This window comes from Rattus norvegicus, chromosome 3 (assembly GCF_036323735.1).
Source record: "Rattus norvegicus strain BN/NHsdMcwi chromosome 3, GRCr8, whole genome shotgun sequence".
Classification (NCBI taxonomy): Eukaryota; Metazoa; Chordata; class Mammalia; order Rodentia; family Muridae; genus Rattus; species Rattus norvegicus.
The window spans coordinates 48,229,372-48,251,187 of NC_086021.1; the positions used below are offsets into that span (position 1 = coordinate 48,229,372).

The following is a 21,816-nucleotide window of genomic DNA, read 5'->3' on the forward strand; positions in this document are numbered from 1 at the left end:
GAGATATAAATTCTCTGAGGCAGAACATAGAATTTTACTACCTAGATGTAATAAGATATATTGTGCTATCAGCAAAGGCCAGGGAGCTCTATGTGATTAAAATAAAAAAGGATCCAAGTATCTGCCTTTAACTACCATTTAATGATAATGATTTTTGTCTTTAACATTTATATTGGGAGTCTAGAGAGGCAAGCTGCAGGCTATCTAATAATAATATGAATAATAATAACTAGCAATTGAATTGCCCTTTTCTTCCTCCTAGTTCTTAGCAGCCTATGTTTATTCACACAGAAAGTCCATCTCCTTCATCTCAGTTTATATGGTAATGGAAATATTAGCTTAAAAATTCCTGTTATGCATCACATGTGATGAAGGCAGTTAAGCATTAGATTTACATGAGAGGAGATGAGTCAGCAAAGGAATATTGTACATCCATCTTTTTTAAATGTTGTCTCATTTTTTTTCCCTGCTAACCCTTTAAGGAACATATTGTCACTCATTTATCTACTTTTACAGATGGGGAAAACTAGCACCTGTAAGTTTCCAATGAGTACGGCCTCCCTCTAGTAAAGACCTGAAGTTGACTCATGCTTTATGATAAAAGCCAATGGTCGAGCATTCAGAATGTTTTTGGTAGCATGGCATCAAATGTGCAGCCTTCCCAGCTCACCACAGGCTGATAAGAATTTCAATTGGTTGAGATAAACCTTGACTTTCTCTTAGATTGAAAAGCATGTGCACGAGCCTTATTTCCTAGTCTACAAGGTATCAGGTTCATACCAATCCATTTCAGAGTTATGGAAGACATGAACAGGCAACAGCACTCTAAATGCTCCTCTAAACACTTTCATTCAGTTACCTCTGCACTTTCATGTGTATTATTATTCTTCCCCATAGGATGGAAATTTCTTTGTCATGAAATATTCATTTGTATTTTCTCCCCTTCCAAAAAACCTGCTAAAAAAATGTACTGCAGTAATAAAATTAAGCTGTGCTATGATAGGTCAATCACTATAAAATAGGTAAAAATATCGTGTTAATTATGATTGTTACTAAATTTTATTATTTCCATAAGATATTATCACAAGTATAGTCACGGTAATATATTTTATCACATTAATACATTTAATAGTACATGTAATTTTGTATAGATACTACTTGCAGGCTACAGGTACAGAGTAGAATGTTCCAAAAGCCTTGAAAATTTCAAAATAAACAAAAATATAGTAACTTAGACTGGAAAATGTTTTTAAAAATGAAATACGACATCGATAACCTCCCATCAACAACAGTAAAAAAAATGTAAGCAGTAAAGAAAAAATGATAACTCTTGAACCTAATAACAGGGTATTACTTCTTGATTTTAAAGTGTTATGTATTAATATTACTAAGACAACATTACAAAGGTATTGGTTACTTGTCTTGGCGGTGCGACCAAAGCTTGCAAAGAACCAACTTAAGAAGGAAAGATGTATTTTGACTCATGGTTTGAGAGGGTATAGTCTACCAGGGTATGGAATGTGTGAGACTGCAGCTGTCTGCTCCTGGGAGAACAATATGAGGCTGTTTGCTCATATCTGAGGAGATTAAGAAACAAAGACATAGGACTGGCCTACAAACCTCTCCCCACCTCTCCCCATTACCCACTTTTTTCAGGTTCCACCTTTTAAAGGATCTTTACCTCTGAAAACAGGATCCCCAACTTATGAATACTCATGTTCCAGTACAGGAACCCAAGTTAACCGCTAGAATGAATTGATATACATAGAAATACTTAATGTTAATAATCAAAAAACTCACACGCACACACACACACACACACACACACACACACACACACACAAACACACATACACATTCCCCCATAAACACCATACAACTAAGAAGTGATTATGTCCCTTTTCAATTGCAGAGGAGCCTATGGCCATGAGGTAGGGAAACGTCCTTGGATTATAGGAGATGAGAGCATTGTAAGCCTTATGAAGGACATTGTAGGTAAGTACAAAGCACAGCACATGCTTCTTCAAAGGAATCTTTTTCAAAAGATAAAGTTTAGCTATGAAAGCAAGTAATAGGTCTTACTGACTAACATTTTGATTTCTAAGTTAACCCATAATGGGGATATATATATATATATATATATATATATATATATATATATATATATATATACAACAATTTAACAATATATTATTAATAATATAATATTTTATCCAAAAATTTTTATGTGCAATACAATATCAATATACATGGTATAAAAATATCTGTTATTTTTGGCTCTTTCAATTATTTGTTTTCTTAATTCTCTATTTTGTGGTACTGGGGATAAGCCCCAGTTCCTCATTCCAAATAGGCAAGTATTCTCCACTCAGATCCACCCAGGTCTGCTAAGTAACTCCTTGTTTTTAATAAAATCTTCCTCTGTAACCCAGGCAACTCAGAGCACTTTCCTTGGTCTCCTAAACTTGGGGATTTTAGGCATGTTCATCTTCTTATATACTTTTAAATCCCTAATTATCACCTCCAATGAGGAAAAGCTCATTTCATTCATTTGAATCAACTTTTAAAAAAATATAAATGAATACTCTAATACCATTACATGATAAACATTAATTTTCATTAATATGTTTAGCATAAGGCACTGGTTTATTTCCATTTAAATTGGTGTTCTATTTAAGTTAAGACCGAGTCAGGTAAAGGAACTAAGGATGAGGCAAAGGGTTGCTGAGTTTTTGGTCAATGAGACTGGTAGTGAGACCCCATCCTAAACTTGACTAACTAAAATTAAATGAACAATGTTTTATTGTTTTAAGTGTGTGTGTGTGTGTGTGTGTGTGTGTGTGTGTGTGTGTGTGTGTGTGTGTGTGTTTGGTAGAATAAGAATGGTCCCCATAAACCCATATATTTGAGTGTTTGGTTCCTAGAAAGATTAGGAGGTGTAGCCTGTCAGAGGAGTTTGGAAGAGGTGTGTCACTCTGGGTAGGCTTTGAGGCTTTGAGGGCTCATCTTTCTCTAAACCCATCCATCAGGATGTAAACTTTCAGTTACTGTTTCAGCACATGCTGCCTGCCACCATGATATTTTTCACAATGATCAGGAACTCAGCATCTGAAACTGTAAACAAGAACCCAATTGATTGCTTTCTTTTATAATTGCCTTGGTATGGTATTCATCAAAGGACTAGATCTCTCTCTCTCTCTGTCTCTCTGTCTCTCTCTCTCTATCTCTCTCTCTCTCTCTCTCTCTCTCTCTCTGTGTGTGTGTGTGTGTGTGTGTGTGTGTGTGTGTAAATAAATAGAGGCCAGAAAAGGCCTTTGAATCCCCTAGAATTGGAGTTCTAGGCAGTCTCAACATTGATGCTGGGAATGAATGCATCTTAGGTACTTTGAAATAGCAATATGGCTCAAACATTCATCCCTTTAACATTAACTGTAATAAAACTAATGTTAGTTTGTGGCATAATGAAGTTCCTAAATTAAATTTTGTATCCTATTGGTAGGATTAATGATCTTTTAGATAATAAATTATTTCATTGTCTTGAATATCAGCATTGACTGAAATTTTATGTGAAATTTAGAGTATATTATACTTTTTAATTTTTGTATGTTGTATGAAAATATTTTATGTATTTTAGTAGGAAATTCCTGGTTTCCAAATGATTTTCAAAATCTCTCCCCCTTGTCAGAAAGTATAAAACTATTTATAGTTGTCTCATTTGATTCTGGGCAACCACTAGAAGATTTCACCTACATGGACCACAAGTAGAATTAGAAAGGAGAAGTAAGACTATGGCAAACCATGAAAATGTAATGAATGGAATGTTTGTTCAAAAATAATTTCTGATCCTTTACTGAAAATCCCAAGGCTCTTCTGAGGAATAAGTGAAGACAAAAAGGATTCCTGGCCATATCCTGACTACAAAACATAAATTAATATGCAAATAACCACTGAAACAAGGAAGCCCACAACAGGTCATTGTCACTTGTGTTACCACAGGAACTGAGGTTTTAGTTGACTGAGAACAAGTCATATTCATGGAATATATATCTGAACGCTCACTCAGAAACTATTTAAGGCATTAGAAAAATATGCAAAGTCTCAATGGATGAAATAGAAAGCCAAAATGAATGAAGGAGATTGGTAGAGGAAGACATTTGCTAACTGATTTTGTAGAAATAAATAAAAGCAAATATGCTATAAACCAAATTTTAATCTAATAAAGGAAAAACAAATAAGTGACAACCTTTGCATTACTCTGGTGATTATCTTTCAAAGGTTGGAAATTGCCAAGTCAAGTGTATAAGGGAGTATGTATGAAGATAGAAATAAAAGAGAGACCAGTTCCTCTAACCCTTGTACGTGACCTCCAGGCTGCTCCAGGCTCCTCATTCAGTGTTAGCATTCTTTCTAAGCTCCACCCTCACAGTTACCTGGCAATAGCTAGGTATGCCTGACACTATAAAAGGGACTGCTTGCCCACTCTTCTCTCTCTTGCTCTTGCTCTATTACTATTATCCACTTCTCCCTTTGTCCCTTCTCTCCCCATTCCCCTCCCCGCTTCTCTCCACGTGCTCATGATGACCTCTCTCTCTCTCTCCCTCTTCCTTCCCCTCACTCTCCCTCTTCCTCCCCCTCACTCTCCCTCTCCCTGCCCCTTTCCCCTGCCTCTCCCCTCCCCCTCCCCCTCCCCCTCCACTCCTCTGCCCTCCTACCTTCTTAACACCCATCCTCATGCCCTGAATAAACTATTCTATACTATACTGCATGCAGCTGGTCCCTGGGGGGGGGGGGGAAGGGATGCCTTAACATGGGCATGCAGAGGCACCCCCTTCCCCCAGAGCTCCATAGAACATAATCCCCCCTCCGCCCCCACCCCCTCCTTTATTTTTTATTAAAAAACATTGGTGCTGAAACCCCAGACATATCCTCTCTTCATCTCTCCTTTATCTTTTTATTAACACAACCATCAGAGTGTCAAAGACTGGAGGTTTGGAAGCTGGGGAAACCTGGCCCAGGAAGAGGAACAGCATGCATATCAGTCAGCCTAGGCTGCCATAACAAAGACTGGGTGATTTTTAAAAGAACCGATTTTCTTTCTGAGGCTAACAGCTCATGATCTAAATGTTACCAGGCTCTCTTCCTGGCTTGCAAAAACCAATTTTACATTTTTACCCAGGGGGATTAAGACCTCACCTCTATGACCCCAATCGTTAATTAACACAGGGGATGAGGACTTCAGCATATGGCCTTAGAAGACACGTTTAATTCATAACATACAAATGTAAGCATGCTCTTAGTGGCTGTTAGAACTCACCTGAAGATGTGGCCTTCTCTGTGCTTTAAGTCTAAAGGTTCAAACAGGGGACTATTTTCTCCTTACTATAAACAATATCTCATGTTTAATGATCATCTTTCACGTTGTAAAACTACATTGCTATGTTATCTATTACAAGATTTTAAACTCTGAATCAAAAGCTTACAAGCAAGAGTAACATTACTTTCCAATTTTATTGAGTTCCTAAGGTGCAAATTTCTATTGGTTTAATGAAGCCATATTATGGGATCTGAATATTTAGTGCACTCTGAAAATACTATCTCTTCAGAAAGATGACAGGAACAATATAAGCAACGTGTCTCCACAGACCAGAAGTATAGCTGTTATGAAAGTGCTCAGGAGCGTGCAAGTGCCGGGGCAGCGCAGGAAAAGGATCAGAGAGTGAGATCTGCATTAAGAGCCTTTATAAGAAGCTATAGGGTGTGAGTGCTACCTGGGTCTAGAACACAATACCAAAGGGCATCCAAGCTCAGGAAGGTTAGAAGCACAGCATCCCCTGCTCCCAAGGAGCAGCACCCTTGACACAGCTGTCAGAAACCCCCGTGCATGACAAAAGAGGGAACTCACAAAGAAACAATATGCATTGTAGGTGGCAGGTGGACTGAATGGTGGTTTCATAGAGCAGCCACAAAGTTTCAGTTTTTGAATACTATTCGTGTTTATTTAAATCACTAACGGATAATAAATGAAAACCTGGGAATGCGTATTTATATTAATTCAACATGAGAGCATATGTTTCTTTAGCTGTAGAATGTGTATGTGCATGTAAGTGTGCATGCGTGTGTATGTATGTGTGTGTGCGTGTATGTGTGTGCGTGTATGTGTGTGTGCATGTATATGTGTGTATATGTGTGTGCATGTGTGTGCATGTAAGTGTGTATGCGTGTGTGTGTATGTGTGTATATGTGTGTATGTGTGTGTGCATGTAAGTGTGCATGCGTGTGTGTATGTGTGTGTATGTATGTGTGTATATGTGTGTGTATAGGTGTGTGTATGTATGTGTGTATATATGTGTGTGTATGTGTGTGTATGTATGTGTGTATATGTGTGTATAGGTGTGTGTATGTATGTGTGTGTATGTGTGTATATATGTGTGTGTATGTGTGTGTGTATAGGTGTGTGTATGTGTGTGTATGTGTGTGTATGTTTGTGTGTATGTGTGTATATGTGTGTGTGTATGTGTGTGTATGTGTGTGTATGTATGTGTGTATGTGTGTATATATGTGTGTGTATGTGTGTGTGTATGTGTGTGTATGTGTGTGTATGTATGTGTGTGTATGTGTGTGTATATATGTGTGTGTATGTGTGTGTGTATAGGTGTGTGTATGTGTGTGTGTATGTGTGTGTATGTGTGTGTATGTGTGTGTATATATGTGTGTGTGTATGTGTGTGTATAGGTGTGTGTATGTGTGTGTATATATGTGTGTGTATGTGTGTGTGTATGTGTGTGTGTATGTGTGTGTATGTTTGTGTGTATGTGTGTATATGTGTGTGTGTATGTGTGTGTATGTGTGTGTATGTATGTGTGTGTATGTGTGTGTATATATGTGTGTGTATGTGTGTGTGTATAGGTGTGTGTATGTGTGTGTGTATGTGTGTGTATGTGTGGGTGTATAGGTGTGTGTATGTGTGTGTGTATGTGTGTGTGTGTATGTGTGTGTATATATGTGTGTGTGTATGTGTGTGTGTATGTGTGTGTATGTGTGTGTATATATGTGTGTGTGTATGTGTGTGTATAGGTGTGTGTATGTGTGTGTATGTGTGTATGTATGTGTGTGTATAGGTGTGTGTATGTGTGTGTATGTGTGTGTGTATGTGTGTGTGTATGTGTGTGTGTATGTGTGTGTATATATGTGTGTGTGTATGTGTGTGTGTATGTGTGTATGTGTGTGTATATATGTGTGTGTGTATGTGTGTGTATAGGTGTGTGTATGTGTGTGTGTATGTGTGTATGTATGTGTGTGTATAGGTGTGTGTATGTGTGTGTATGTGTGTGTGTATGTGTGTGTATGTTTGTGTGTATGTGTGTGTATATGTGTGTGTATGTGTGTGTATGTGTGTGTATGTATGTGTGTGTATGTGTGTGTGTATGTGTGTGTGTATAGGTGTGTGTATGTGTGTGTGTATGTGTGTGTATGTGTGTGTATGTATGTGTATGTTTGTGTGTATGTATGTGTATGTGTGTGTATGTGTGTGTGTATGTGTGTATATGTGTGTGTATGTCTGTGTATGTGTGTGTATATGTGTGTGTATGTGTGTGTGTGTGTATATGTGTGTGTGTGTTTGTGTGTGTATACCAGGTTGTTTTTCAGATAACAACTGCATTCTAAGCCTGTTATTTTGTTTTTAGTATTTATCATCCTCAAAGGGGGAGTTAGTATATTTATATACAGGCCAGGGAAATTGTAATATGATATTATTTAGTAAGATTTATTTATAAAGCCAATAAACTCTACATGACTTTACTTTGACTACTTAAAAGTTTATAGGGCTATTGCAACTCATTAAATGTACAAGTTTTTTGTTGCTCAATAAATACAAGCATGTCACATAAAGGTAGCAAAAATTTCAAAGCAGTCACCACCAGTGCTGTTAATGAGGAGAACAAAAAAGAACTGTAGGTAGTCAGTTTGCATAAAAGGCCTAAAGATTTCTAAATTTGAAGAAGCTGCATTAATTGACCTTTGCTTTGTTAAATGTTATCTAGTTTGCAAATACTATACAGAGTCATGTGACTCACATTCTGTGTGTCTCTAACATTGGAAACCAGTTCTGACATTGAACTGTGTAAACCATCACTTTATTAAATTCTGACACCCACTTCCCAGAGTCAGATACACTTTCTACATTCTGTCCAGCTCATTTTAAAGAACAAAATCTGACACAGCAGTCATGTGAGAGGTCCTATAGGCCCTTGTCATGTATGCCTTCAGTCCTTGGGTCTGCTTTCCAACTCAGAACCTGTGGAGCTGAGTTCTCAGAGGCTCAATGTCTTGTCCATGTCTAAACAGTAGGTAGATGAGATGACAAGTTCCACCCATCTGGTCACATGGTCTTTCTTCTGACATCACCTAAGTCATACCATGTTAGGAATGACAGGAGACCTTCTTATCATTAGGAGGAAGAATGAGTTTTAAGAGCTCTGTCCCAAAAGCTTGGAGTAAAGAGCCCACCATAAGAGACATCTCTTCTTTTTTTTTTGCACCTTTTTATTTGAAATTTTTTATTAATTAATTTAGAAACATTTCAGTTTCCAATATAAAAATCCATATAAAAGATAATTATTCTTGAAATATTAAAAATACAAAGTGTGTGTGTGTGTGTGTGTGTGTGTGCGTGTGTGTGTGTGTGTGTGTGTGTGTGTCTGTATGGGTATCCTCAGATGGCACCTAGGGCCTTACATAAGGATATAAGTACTCTATCACTATGCCATGCTTCCTGCTCTATTACAGCTTTTATTATTCTTCCTTACATTGTATCATAAGAAACAGAAATTGACTCCAGATGATATGACTTAAATACCATGGAATAATTAAATAACAATGAAGTATGGAAAGTTACTTTTCCTTGGTTGTTAAGCTATCTACATATGTCCTGAACAGACAGACATGTCTTATTCTAGACATTGTTGGATCTTCTAGTTACTTGAAAGCACAGTCTTTAGTTTAGCACGAGATTCTTTAAAAAGAATTTCAATGGGGCACTGACAGTTATGCGTACACACTGATACCTCTAGAATCAACAGGAAGGGAGAGAGACAATGAACGGGCATATTTATTCAGACATAAAAGAATTTCAATTTTGGGTATGAAGAAAAACTATTAATAAAACATTTTATATAGAGCCAACAATTCCACAACACATGGAACATGGAGTAACTTTCCCTTCTAATTAATGTCATATTATCAAATTCTAGAAATAGATATGCTTGAGAATATTATTAGGATTATTATTAAGTCTACTTCCCTTGAATACATAAAAATTACCAAGGGATAGAAGTATGCATTTGAGCTTATAAAAATGGAATATGAACATATTTTCTCTATGAAACTTGTGGTTGACCATAAGAGGGGCAGTGATCCCCAGGTGATCTGCTTCAACTATTCCAGAGCCTTCTTAATGCACTCACCATCACTAGGGGCCAGAGAAATTTGCAACTGTAAGAATTCCTTAGGGCTTTGTCTAATTACAGTCCTGACAGCAAGTGCACAATAGCATCTGCATCTGCTTAATGAAGCAGAAAGAAGATGATACGACAGTCCAAGTGGATTGTCTTACCCAACAGGACTTGCTTAGGGGCTTGCTCTTTTCAGCTTGCATAACTTTCAAATTATATTGGGATAAAAGAGACAAAGAAGGAAATCAGTTCTGAATCTGGACCTCCCATACTTGACTCACGGGCAATGTCTATAAACAGTGCTTTTGAATGTAATTTTGAACAAAAATTATTATTATTTGTGAGACTTTGGGTCAGTCTTATTTTAGTATCAGTTTCTATACTGATACAATGAAGGAAACCCACAATAGATTCTGTTTGCTGAACGGTTGTGTGAAATAGTACAAGTTGTAGGTTTCCAAGTGTCAGTGCACTTCCTCAGTGGAGTCTGTAATGGTTTAGCTCACTTTGGACTTCCAGATGTGAAATTAAAAATTATTGCCTTATGGCAATGGCTCCAGAAATGTTACCTTGCCAGGCTTCCATACAAGAACACAGTGCTTGCATTTAGATGCAAAGAATAAACAAGCCAGAAAATACCCACCTCAGATGAAGCAACTCCCACTATGACATTTATCAAAGAAAATCACAAGCGGTCCCCTAAGGGGGAGAGCTTTCCAAGTTCTTAAGCTTTCAGAAAGCTTCAAAAAGGCTGCACTCTGAATAATTTTAGGTCATGATATTTCCTCATTAATTCAAAGAAGGCTCTTAGGACAAGAAAGGGAACAAGGAGAGGCTACTTGAAAGAGTTTCATTTAACTTAAATAATTTATCTCTTAGATAATATTGAAATATTGTAGAACAATTTTGTTTTCAAGGTACAACTTGAACCCATGAGGTCAATTAGGTATACTTTCCTTTGAAAACAAACTAAAAATCAGTTTGGTTTGCCTTGCTCTGATGTTGAGAATAATTTGCTCTTAAGTGCCTTTAGCTATATTCACAGTAAACATTTCTGTTGGTGTTTTAAGACTTTATACTAGCATCCCTCCTGCACATACCTAGGTATGCATATTTGCATCTTAAATAAATGAACCCTGCCTTTGGGCTCGGCTCAGCAGTACCTTACAGTGGCATTTGGTGAAGCGCTCTGGTGAATTTCATTTGCAGTCCTCACAGTAAGGATAATGGTGTGGGGATAAATAATCACTCAAACTAGAGAGAGACTATTGACAAAGAATTGGACAAGAGTGAGCGTGGCCTTGGAAGTGAGGAAGAAATGCCACGATATTAACTCAGACCAGTGTGCCTAAGCAGCACACTCTTGTAGCATTAGAACTTGCCCGGGGTTGGGGATTTAGCTCAGTGGTAGAGCGCTTGCCTCACAAGCTCAAGGCCCTGGGTTTGATCCTCAACTCCGGAAAAGAAAAGAACTTGCCCATGCCAGACACATTTTAGGTCCTCTAAAATGAACTGGATATCATGTGACAGACCATAATTTCCCCAGAACATGGTACTTTTAATAAATTTGCAATGCTTAAGCAAAACCCATTTTTGTTTTTAAATGTTTCCCTTCATTAATCCTACTTTCTTAGCATACTGTTTTCATTCTTTCTGTTTCTCCTTTTACTTTCTGCTTCAAAACTTCTTAATAAGTGGTTTTCATAATAAATATTGATGAATAAAAATGAATCAATCATTTAATCAAGACCAAAACCATAGGACGGAGTTTTATTTCAGAAGAGTCAGTAAAAAATTATGCTGCAATATAGAGAAACAGATAGAATACTATTGATAACACTCATTTTAATACCACATTTCAAAGGTACTTTTTGTGTGGGAGAAGGTATATATCATTCATTTCGTGTGATGTAAGCCTATCATGTCCACTTATTGTGTCTACAGATGTAGAAGGAGATTGTTTTCCTGGCCCTTTGATTTTAGATCTGCTCCCCTCTAAAATGGGCTGTCTTTTAACACTCACCACTTCTTCACAAATTGTACAACAAATAATGAAATCCATTTAGCAAAACAAATAGCCTTTGACCAAAGGAAAATACAGGCTTCTCCTTGAATGTCTATGTTAATATATGAATTCATCAGTTAATCACTCATTTCCAATGACCCCACTCCAAATGCACTTACCCTGAAATTTATCAAACTTATTATTCCATTGACTTCTATATTTCTAAAGGGAACTCACAGGTAGGCTTTTGAGTAAACAGTGTATGACCACTGTATTTTCCATAACATATATTTTATTTAGCAGATTTATTAACTTTGTGATAGATATTTTCCTCAGTCTTGGTGAGGAAAGTAGTTCTAGGTTTGTTCGTTCTTTAAACAAACATCTGAAAAGTTGAGCCACAGAAGGTATGAGAGCTCCTCTGAGCTGTCAAGTCACAAGGGTAGGCTCTGTTTCCCTCCTAATTCCAATTCTCAAACATGGGCCATCAGGTCCAATGGTGAATTCTGCATATCCTCCTGCATATGAGTAAATCAATAAAGGTATTTAAGCTCTGGCATTTTGCCATACAGCTCTTTTGTCCTGACAACTGTGACCAATCTCATTGTGATAACAGTGAAATATGCTTAGAAGAGCCAACTTCTGTTACTACAGGTAAACTTTAGCTTGACATTGGAAACAACCAACTTTAAAGCTATGATTAATCCTAATTTCATTTTACAGGTACACACACATGAAAAGTACTCTTTGAGGATTTTGCAAACTGATAATAATAGGATAAATTAATCTCAGTTTTCAGGTCATAGAAATGATTATTATTTTGGCTTTGTTATTGATAACATAAAAAGTAGAATACTATTATTTATCTCTGCTTACATGTATGTAAGTCCAGGTATAATTTGGTAAATCAGTCAGGCAGGAACACCTCTGTCCTTCATAATGATACATTAATATGCCCTTTTCTCTAAAACCATTGATATAATTGAGTAAAGCTCCATTCTCTCTTCCAACTCCATTCCAACCACCAAGAAAAACCTCAGGCGTGATGTATTTTTTTGACGATTATTTTACAGGAGCCCATGAGAAAGAAATAGCTCTAATGAATGCTTTGACTGTTAATTTACATCTCCTGCTGGTAAGGTTTCTTTCCCATTTGTGTTTTGAGTTCTCTCATTTGCATAATCTATATATTTCTTCCTCAAATTCATAAGCCTCTGGTGGGTTACTTATTCAAAGAACACATGTGAGATTCTTTAGTTTCACCAAGAAATGCTAGACCATGATCTCCTGGTTCCTTCTTAAACATGGAAGAATTGGTTCTCCTGGGGAAAAATAGCATAGGTTAAGTACCTTTGGGGTTTACTCATACAGGGGGTGGGGAGAGGAAGTAAGTGGGATAGTCTGGTGAAAACACTCAAGAGTATGTTTTCAATAATGTCTAAAAGTTCCTGCATCCTTAGTTTTAGTTTTGACTCCCAACTAAGTTATTTAGTGTCTCTAAGAATTAGTTTTTCCCTTTGTAACAATGAGGACAACCGTACCTTCCTTATAGGTGTACAGAACTCAATAAGGGAATATGTGAAAATTAATTTAGCACCATGGTCAATGGTGAGCACCCTGTTGACAGGTGTTGTCGTCTGTATTAGAATCAGGGCCAGGTTTATTTATTCCCCAGAGACTGTGTGGAGAAATGAAATGGCCAGTGCATAAGTAGTCTACTCCTGGCTGGTGCCTCTAAAATGGACAGGGGTTCAGGACAGGGACAAAGAGCATTTACCTGGACCTAAACCATAATACCATAAAGCAAACAACCAGATGGGGGCAGGTAACACAGGGATCCAAATTGGCAATGTAAGATATGTAAATAAGACATGCATGCATAGAAAAGCTATTTCAGTCCCACTCTAGAGAAATTACCTTTAAGTGCTTAGGAAGATAAATTTTCAATTACCATTTAGATAAAGCTTTGGAATTTGGTTTTATCTGCCTCACAGTTTCCTCTGAGTTTGTTTTCCATTGATAAACACAATGAGCCAATATCTCCGCCCTCTTCATAATTCATTGGAAACTAGGCTAATTGAAAAGGTAGCCCTGTCAGATATCTAAGATGGTTAATTAATGAATGCCTTCAAACGTTGGAGCTTAAAACATGAAAGAGTGCCATAAAGGAGCAAACGTGGAAATTGTGCACTAATGCTTCTCTATAACTCTGTTTCCTTGTAGTTATCATTCTTTAAGCCTACACCAAAGCGGCACAAAATTCTTCTAGAAGCCAAAGCCTTCCCTTCTGATCATGTAAGGATTTCTTCAAATTATATTTATGTTCTTTCTACTCTTCGTAGAGGGATATATCCTTTCCCTGACTTGAATGTTTATTCTCTAGTCATTTCCAAGTAAGCTGACTAAAAAAAGATCTGTCAAGTGCTTTTGATTTAAGTGTTTTTTTCCAGATAGTAGAATTATTTCTTTTGTTCAAGTAAAACATGTGCTCATGAGGAAAGGGCTGAATGGGGACATTGATTTATTAGTCTTTTTAAAGATATTGAGCAAACCATTGCCTAAATCAAGTGCGGCTATAAATGTTTTATTAATTCCTGTTGCTGTTTTATTTTTTTAAAATTGAATCAATACAATCTCCACTACTTAACCCTTTAACAACATTAAATTGTCATATGAACTTGTATCTGTACCTGTTTGTCATGGTATGCTAGAAATAAGTTTTTATTCCTTTTTATGAAAAAAATTTTAAAGATTATAAAATGGAGATGCAGGAAGAATGCCCAGTCAGTAAATAGCTTGATACATACGCATAAGGACCTCAATAGTAATGCCTCCCACTCACATAGAAAGCTGAGTGTTGCTTTGTGGACTGCTTGTCCCAGGACAAAAGATAAGAGAGACAGGAGGATGCTTGTAGTTTAGTGGACAGACTGTCTATCTTGACAGTAAGTTCCACTTCCAATGAGAGATCTTGGCTCAAAAATAATGTAGAGAATGATCAAGGAAGACACCTTGACATTGACCAATGGCTTCTATATGAGCAAGTGAACACACATAAGAAAATGTGCCCATATATAAACCTCTACACACAGTAAAGATTAAAGGGTTTCTTGTGGTTTCCTCAAATAATAATAATAATTCTTCCAGATCCGTAAACAGATGAAACCCTTGTGTTTAGTTTTAAAGAAACGTGACACTTCCTGTTTTGATTATTCTATACTACATCTTGTATTTTAAAGCGTGTAATTCTAGTAAGCCAAATCATGATTATTTAGCTAAAAAGAAGATTAAGCACTTGTTATCTTGAAGAGTATTCCAGCTCCTCTTAGTTATTTGATCGAATGCATATCTGACCTTCTGCATGGGGTTTTCAATGGGATCTGTCTTTGCAGCCTGACTCTTCCTGTCTTGAGCTGGACTTAGGACACCGTAAGTCAAGCCGAGCACTTCACACTCCTCTCTTTGGTTATTTTACAAGCCCCAGTTGTGACTTGCTCTGAGTGAATTTATAAAACCTACCTTTAGTTCGAAAAGCTTCCTGCACTTCTGACCACCTTTAATGTGTGGTACTTCAACAGGTACGCTGATTGCTGGCCAACCACAGTAAGATGTGCCTCTCTGAGGGAGCTGTTCATCCTACCTCTGACGTGACTTAATCTAGTGCCATGGTTTCGATGTTGTTTTTATTTGTTTCCAGAGGAGATTATTACATGCATTGCTCTGCTTTGGGATTAATTTAATGAACAGATTTTCTTTCTTTTTCAGTATGCGATCGAGTCACAGATTCAACTTCATGGACTTGATGTTGAGAAAAGTATGCGGATGATAAAGCCACGAGAGGTATCTGAGAAAGAAAGCAGTGCTCATGATGATTCTATTTTGTGTCCATTTATTTCCCTCAAGAGTTTATTATCTTCATGGCTCTGATGTAAATTTCAAAAAAGCATAAATGATTCATGCATTTTTTTTTACTGTTAGATCCTTTTGCTTAAGTAAGGAATGAATGGGAAGTGTAGCGTGTAATAATAATAATAATAATAATAATAATAATAATAATAATGATGATGATGATAAATGATGCACCATCCCTTCCTAACTCTAGCTGCAAACTCTGCTCACATTCCCAGCCATCGGCCCTCTGCGGTTAACTGTCACAAACCCCGTAACCTGGTAAAATCAAAACTCTAGAGGCTTATAATTTATCAACCAGATTTATATCAATATATTTTCACCTCACAAAATGTCCACACAATAAACTCAGAGCCAATTGATATTGATATGAACTACCCACCGAGATAAGAAAAATTGTCCTATAATTATCCATCCTTTATAAGATACTCATAGCTACCTGTGGCTATTTAAAGTTACGAGAAATCTGGATCATCTTTCTCTTCCTCCATCTTTCTTCTTTCTCTCCCTCCTTCTCTCCCACCTCTCAAAAACTCTCAGCCTGCCCTCCTTTCTACTGCTCTAGCCTTGTCTTTCACCTACCCTCATCTGCTTATAGACAGCAATCTACGGGGAAATATAATAATTTTCATTTTCAAAAACTAAACACATGGTGAGGAACTTTTCTTTTTATAGCAATGAAGTCCATCGTCAAGCAGATGAAAAAACGAGGGCAAACTGAGTGGACCACTTTAAATTTGCAATGTAGTAGCCGATGATTCCCGTTAAAATTAAATTAAGTGACCATTGTGAAATTATGTGGATGCTGTCTTTTTCATGTTCTTTTACAAAGTTTCACGTATTTTCTTGTTCTTAAAATACAGCAAGTTTTCTAAAGTCAGTAAGTTGGAAAATCTGAGATTCCAGTGTGTTTAGTAACCAACATGCAGGATTTATGATAAAAGATTCTCACATCTACAAGAGGTACTTTTTTCACATGTGCTGTATAAATAGCTAGTTCCCAAGAGTCAGTGCTACAGATGCCCAGCAGTATATCCCCTGGGTCCACTCTAAACAGCCTTTTGCATTACTAAACAGCTTCAGGTCAAAATGAGGGGAGCTTTATCTTACCAGAACCTTATGTCCGCATTGATTGATGGCGATTCTTTAGATAAATGAATTATGGTTAGGTTCTGTGATACTATCTTTAGTCTGATTTCTAAGTTGTAGCTGTCAAACTACATTAGAATTTTAAAAGAGGTTTAATTTGCCAGTTCCCTAAGTAGAATTTTTCTTATAATTACTAAGTTCTCTTCTTTATATGTATAAAAAAGTGTATCTCTAATAAAACAGATTTCAATATCAATGTTTCCTATTTGGTAAATAAGCCCCAGGACTCTTCTACTAGAAGCTGCGCGCGCACACACACACAGACACACACACACACACAGACACACAGACACACACACACAAACACACACACACACACTCACACAAGTCCTCTAGCATAGACCTTGGCCGACAGAACGAAATTTGAAAACTTAAATAGTGATGTTTTAAAGAGTTTTCTAAATGATATTAAGGCAATTAATCAAGTACTGGTCCAAAATTGGTGTCATATTTACCTGGAGAGAAGTCCTGTGGAAAGCTGTAAATACATTGCACCTGCTCTCGCTACAGCAGGTGTGCCCCATGTGATCGATCTCATACAGCTGGTTACTTTTTCAAGACCAACTCTCACGTCATTGACAATTTTCAATCGATAGTTGTGGTGGGGAGGTTAGACTTTGTTTCGATGCTTTATCTTGATCAGCTCTCTTCATGTTCTTCTCTATATTAACACCAGCTTGGGAAAGATCAAATTTTAAACTAATTGAAACATCACATTGGCAAAACCCAGGAGAAAGCTATGTAAGTGAGTTCTTATTGGAAAAAGCACCACTAACTCGATAAGTGCAATATGAACCTCCAGCTATGCTGTAAGATATGTCGTGGAATTTTTTTTTTTTTTTGGTTGGCTAAAGAGAAAGGGAAAATTATTGAAAAGTTTCTAAATAGTAAAGATTAATTAAATACTGAATTAGAAAGAAGCAAGTAGGATCATGCAGACTAGCACTTAAATAAAACTTACTTTTCATTTCTTAATAACAAAGTATTTCCCAGTGCTGCTCTTTTGCCAGATTTCTGAGGAATATTGGTATGGGGAAGCAAGATTACCCCTTCGGTGGTTTATGTGGGAAAGACATTTGTGAAATGCAGTAACATGTTTATTGCTGTTATACTGTGTAACTTGCACTGAATTTGACTTAGGGGGAAGAGACCTTAAGAATGGAGGACATACTGGAAGTAATTGAGAAGGAAGGAGACTCAATTGCTGTGGTCCTGTTCAGTGGCCTGCACTTTTATACTGGACAGCTGTTCAACATTCCTGCCATTACACAAGCCGGACATGCAAAGGTAGACAACTATTCTCTCCTTGGTACTTTCCCACAATGCACTCTGATCAAGCGCGGCCCACCTGCATTACTTTATGTGTACTTTAAATTATTGTAAGATGTTTCTTTAAAAATAACGAAACCGACCAAAGGCCATCTGGAACCCTGGTGCACTGAAGCTCCCGGAAGGGGCGGCACAGGTCTTCCTGGTTGCTGCCGCCGCAGAGAGCCCTTGGGCAGCACCCCGCGAGCAAACTTGAGCCTCGGGACCACAGGTAAGACCAACTTGTCTGCTGCAAGAGAGCTGCCTAGTGAGATCGGGACACACAGAGGCAGAGTTCATCTAGGACCGGGCACGTCCTCTGTTTGCCGGAGGTCCCACGCCCGTGGATCCCGGCCCGCAGCAGCTCTCTGCTCCCAGACCCCGTGGGAAAGAGACCTCACCGCCTGGTCAGGTGGGCACTCCTGAGGCTGCAGAGAGGAAGAGACCACAACACTGCCCACCCCTGCCCACATCCCTGGCCCAAGAGGAAACTGTATAAGGCCTCTGGGCTCCCGTGGGGGAGGGCCCAGGAGCGGCAGGACCCCTGCCTGAGACACCACCGGAACCTGAGGGAAACAGACCGGATAAAAAGTTCTCTGCACCCAAATCCCGTGGGAGGGAGAGCTGAAACTTCAGAGAGGCAGACAAGCCTGGGAAACCAGAAGAGACTGCTCTCTGTACATACATCTCGGACGCCAGAGGAAAACACCAAAGGCCATCTGGAACCCTGGTGCACTGAAGCTCCCGGAAGGGGCGACACAGGTCTTCCTGGTTGCTGCCGCCGCAGAGAGCCCTTGGACAGCACCCCGCCTGGTGAACTCGAGACACAGGCCCACAGGAACAGCTGAAGACCTGTAGAGAGGAAAAACTACAAGCCCGAAAGCAGAACACTCTGTCCCCATAACTGACTGAAAGAGAGGAAAACAGGTCTACAGCACTCCTGACACACAGGCTTATAGGACAGTCTAGCCACTGTCAGAAATAGCAGAACAAAGTAACACTAGAGATAATCTGATGGCGAGAGGCAAGCACAGGAACCCAAGCAACAGAAACCAAGACTACATGGCATCATCGGAGCCCAATTCTCCCACCAAAACAAACATGGAATATCCAAACACACCAGAAAAGCAAGATCTAGTTTCAAAATCATATTTGATCATGATGCTGGAGGACTTCAAGAAAGACGTGAAGAACTCCCTTAGAGAACAGGTAGAAGCCTACAGAGAGGAATCACAAAAATCCCTGAAAGAATTCCAGGAAAACACAATCAAACAGTTGAAGGAATTAAAAATGGAAATAGAAGCAATCAAGAAAGAACACATGGAAACAACCCTGGATATAGAAAACCAAAGGAAGAGACAAGGAGCCGTAGATACAAGCATCACCAACAGAATACAAGAGATGGAAGAGAGAATCACAGGAGCAGAAGATTCCATAGAAATCATTGACTCAACTGTCAAAGATAATGTAAAGCGGAAAAAGCTACTGGTCCAAAACATACAGGAAATCCAGGACTCAATGAGAAGATCAAACCTAAGGATAATAGGTATAGAAGAGAGTGAGGACTCCCAGCTCAAAGGACCAGTAAACATCTTCAACAAAATCATAGAAGAAAACTTCCCTAACCTAAAAAAAGAGATACCCATAGGCATACAAGAAGCCTACAGAACTCCAAATAGATTGGACCAGAAAAGAAACACCTCCCGTCACATAATAGTCAAAACACCAAACGCACAAAATAAAGAAAGAATATTAAAAGCAGTAAGGGAAAAAGGTCAAGTAACATATAAAGGCAGACCTATCAGAATCACAGGAGACTTCTCGCCAGAAACTATGAAGGCCAGAAGATCCTGCACTGATGTCATACAGACCCTAAGAGAACACAAATGCCAGCCCAGGTTACTGTATCCTGCAAAACTCTCAATTAACATAGATGGAGAAACCAAGATATTCCATGACAAAACCAAATTTACACAATATCTTTCTACAAATCCAGCACTACAAAGGATAATAAATGGTAAAGCCCAACATAAGGAGGCAAGCTATACCCTAGAAGAAGCAATAAACTAATCGTCTTGGCAACAAAACAAAGAGAATGAAAGCACACAAACATAACCTCACATCCAAATATGAATATAACGGGAAGCAATAATCACTATTCCTTAATATCTCTCAACACCAATGGCCTGAACTCCCCAATAAAAAGACATAGATTAACAAACTGGATACGCAACGTGGACCCTGCATTCTGCTGCCTACAGGAAACACACCTCAGAGACAAAGACAGACATTACCTCAGAGTGAAAGGCTGGAAAACAATTTTCCAAGCAAATGGTCAGAAGAAGCAAGCTGGAGTAGCCATTCTAATATCAAATAAAATCAATTTTCAATTAAAAGTCATCAAAAAAGATAAGGAAGGACACTTCATATTCATCAAAGGAAAAATCCACCAAGATGAACTCTCAATCCTAAATATCTATGCCCCAAATACAAGGGCACCTACATATGTAAAAGAAACCTTACTAAAGCTCAAAACACACATTGGACCTCACACAATAATAGTGGGAGATTTCAACACCCCACTCTCATCAATGGACAGATCATGGAAACAGAAATTAAACAGAGATGTAGACAGACTAAGAGAAGTCATGAGCCAAATGGACTTAACGGATATTTATAGAACATTCTATCCTAAAGCAAAAGGATATACCTTCTTCTCAGCTCCTCATGGTACTTTCTCCAAAATTGACCATATAGTTGGTCAAAAAACGGGCCTCAACAGGTAGAAAAAGATAGAAATAATCCCATGCGTGCTATCGGAGCACCACGGCCTAAAACTGGTCTTCAATAACAATCAAGGAAGAATGCCCACATATACTTGGAAATTGAACAGTGCTCTACTCAATGATAACCTGGTCAAGGAAGAAATAAAGAAAGAAATTAAAAACTTTTTAGAATTTAATGAAAATGAAGGTACAACATACCCAAACTTATGGGACACAATGAAAGCTGTGCTAAGAGGAAAACTCATAGCGCTGAGTGCCTGCAGAAAGAAACAGGAAAGAGCATATGTCAGCAGCTTGACAGCACACCTAAAAGCTCTAGAACAAAAAGAAGCAAATAGACCCAGGAGGAGTAGAAGGCAGGAAATAATCAAACTCAGAGCGGAAATCAACCAAGTAGAAACAAAAAGGACCATAGAAAGAATCAACAGAACCAAAAGTTGGTTCTTTGAGAAAATCAATAAGATAGATAAACCCTTAGCCAGACTAACGAGAGGACACAGAGAGTGCGTCCAAATTAACAAAATCAGAAATGAAAAGGGAGACATAACAACAGATTCAGAGGAAATTCAAAAAATCATCAGATCTTACTATAAAAACCTATATTCAACAAAACTTGAAAATCTTCAGGAAATGGACAATTTCCTAGACAGATACCAGGTACCGAAGTTAAATCAGGAACAGATAAACCAGTTAAACAACCCCATAACTCCTAAGGAAATAGAAGCAGTCATTAAAGGTCTCCCAACCAAAAAGAGCCCAGGTCCAGATGGATTCAGTGCAGAATTCTATCAAACCTTCATACAAGACCTCATACCAATATTATCCAAACTATTCCACAAAATTGAAACAGATGGAGCCCTACCGAATACCTTCTACGAAGCCACAATTACCCTTATACCTAAACCACACAAAGACACAACAAAGAAAGAGAACTTCAGACCAATTTCCCTTATGAATATCGACGTAAAAATACTCAACAAAATTCTGGCAAACCGAATCCAAGAGCACATCAAAACAATCATCTACCATGACCAAGTAGGCTTCATCCCAGGCTGCAGGGATGGTTTAATATACGGAAAACCATCAACGTGATCCATTATATAAACAAACTGAAAGAACAAAACCACATGATCATTTCATTAGACGCTGAGAAAGCATTTGACAAAATTCAGCACCACTTCATGATAAAAGTCCTGGTAAGAATAGG

The 21,816-nt window shown here is 38.1% G+C and overlaps 1 protein-coding gene across 1 annotated transcript in view; it reads left to right on the plus strand.

The window, feature by feature from the left end:
- Window positions 1-21,816, plus strand: part of Kynu (kynureninase) — a 150,711-nt gene that overhangs the window by 41,086 nt on the left and 87,809 nt on the right. Inside the window, 5 exon segments of the mRNA NM_053902.2 lie at window positions 1,913-1,995; window positions 12,531-12,592; window positions 13,681-13,752; window positions 15,223-15,297; window positions 17,656-17,802. Coding sequence (NP_446354.1) covers window positions 1,913-1,995; window positions 12,531-12,592; window positions 13,681-13,752; window positions 15,223-15,297; window positions 17,656-17,802 — 439 coding nt within the window.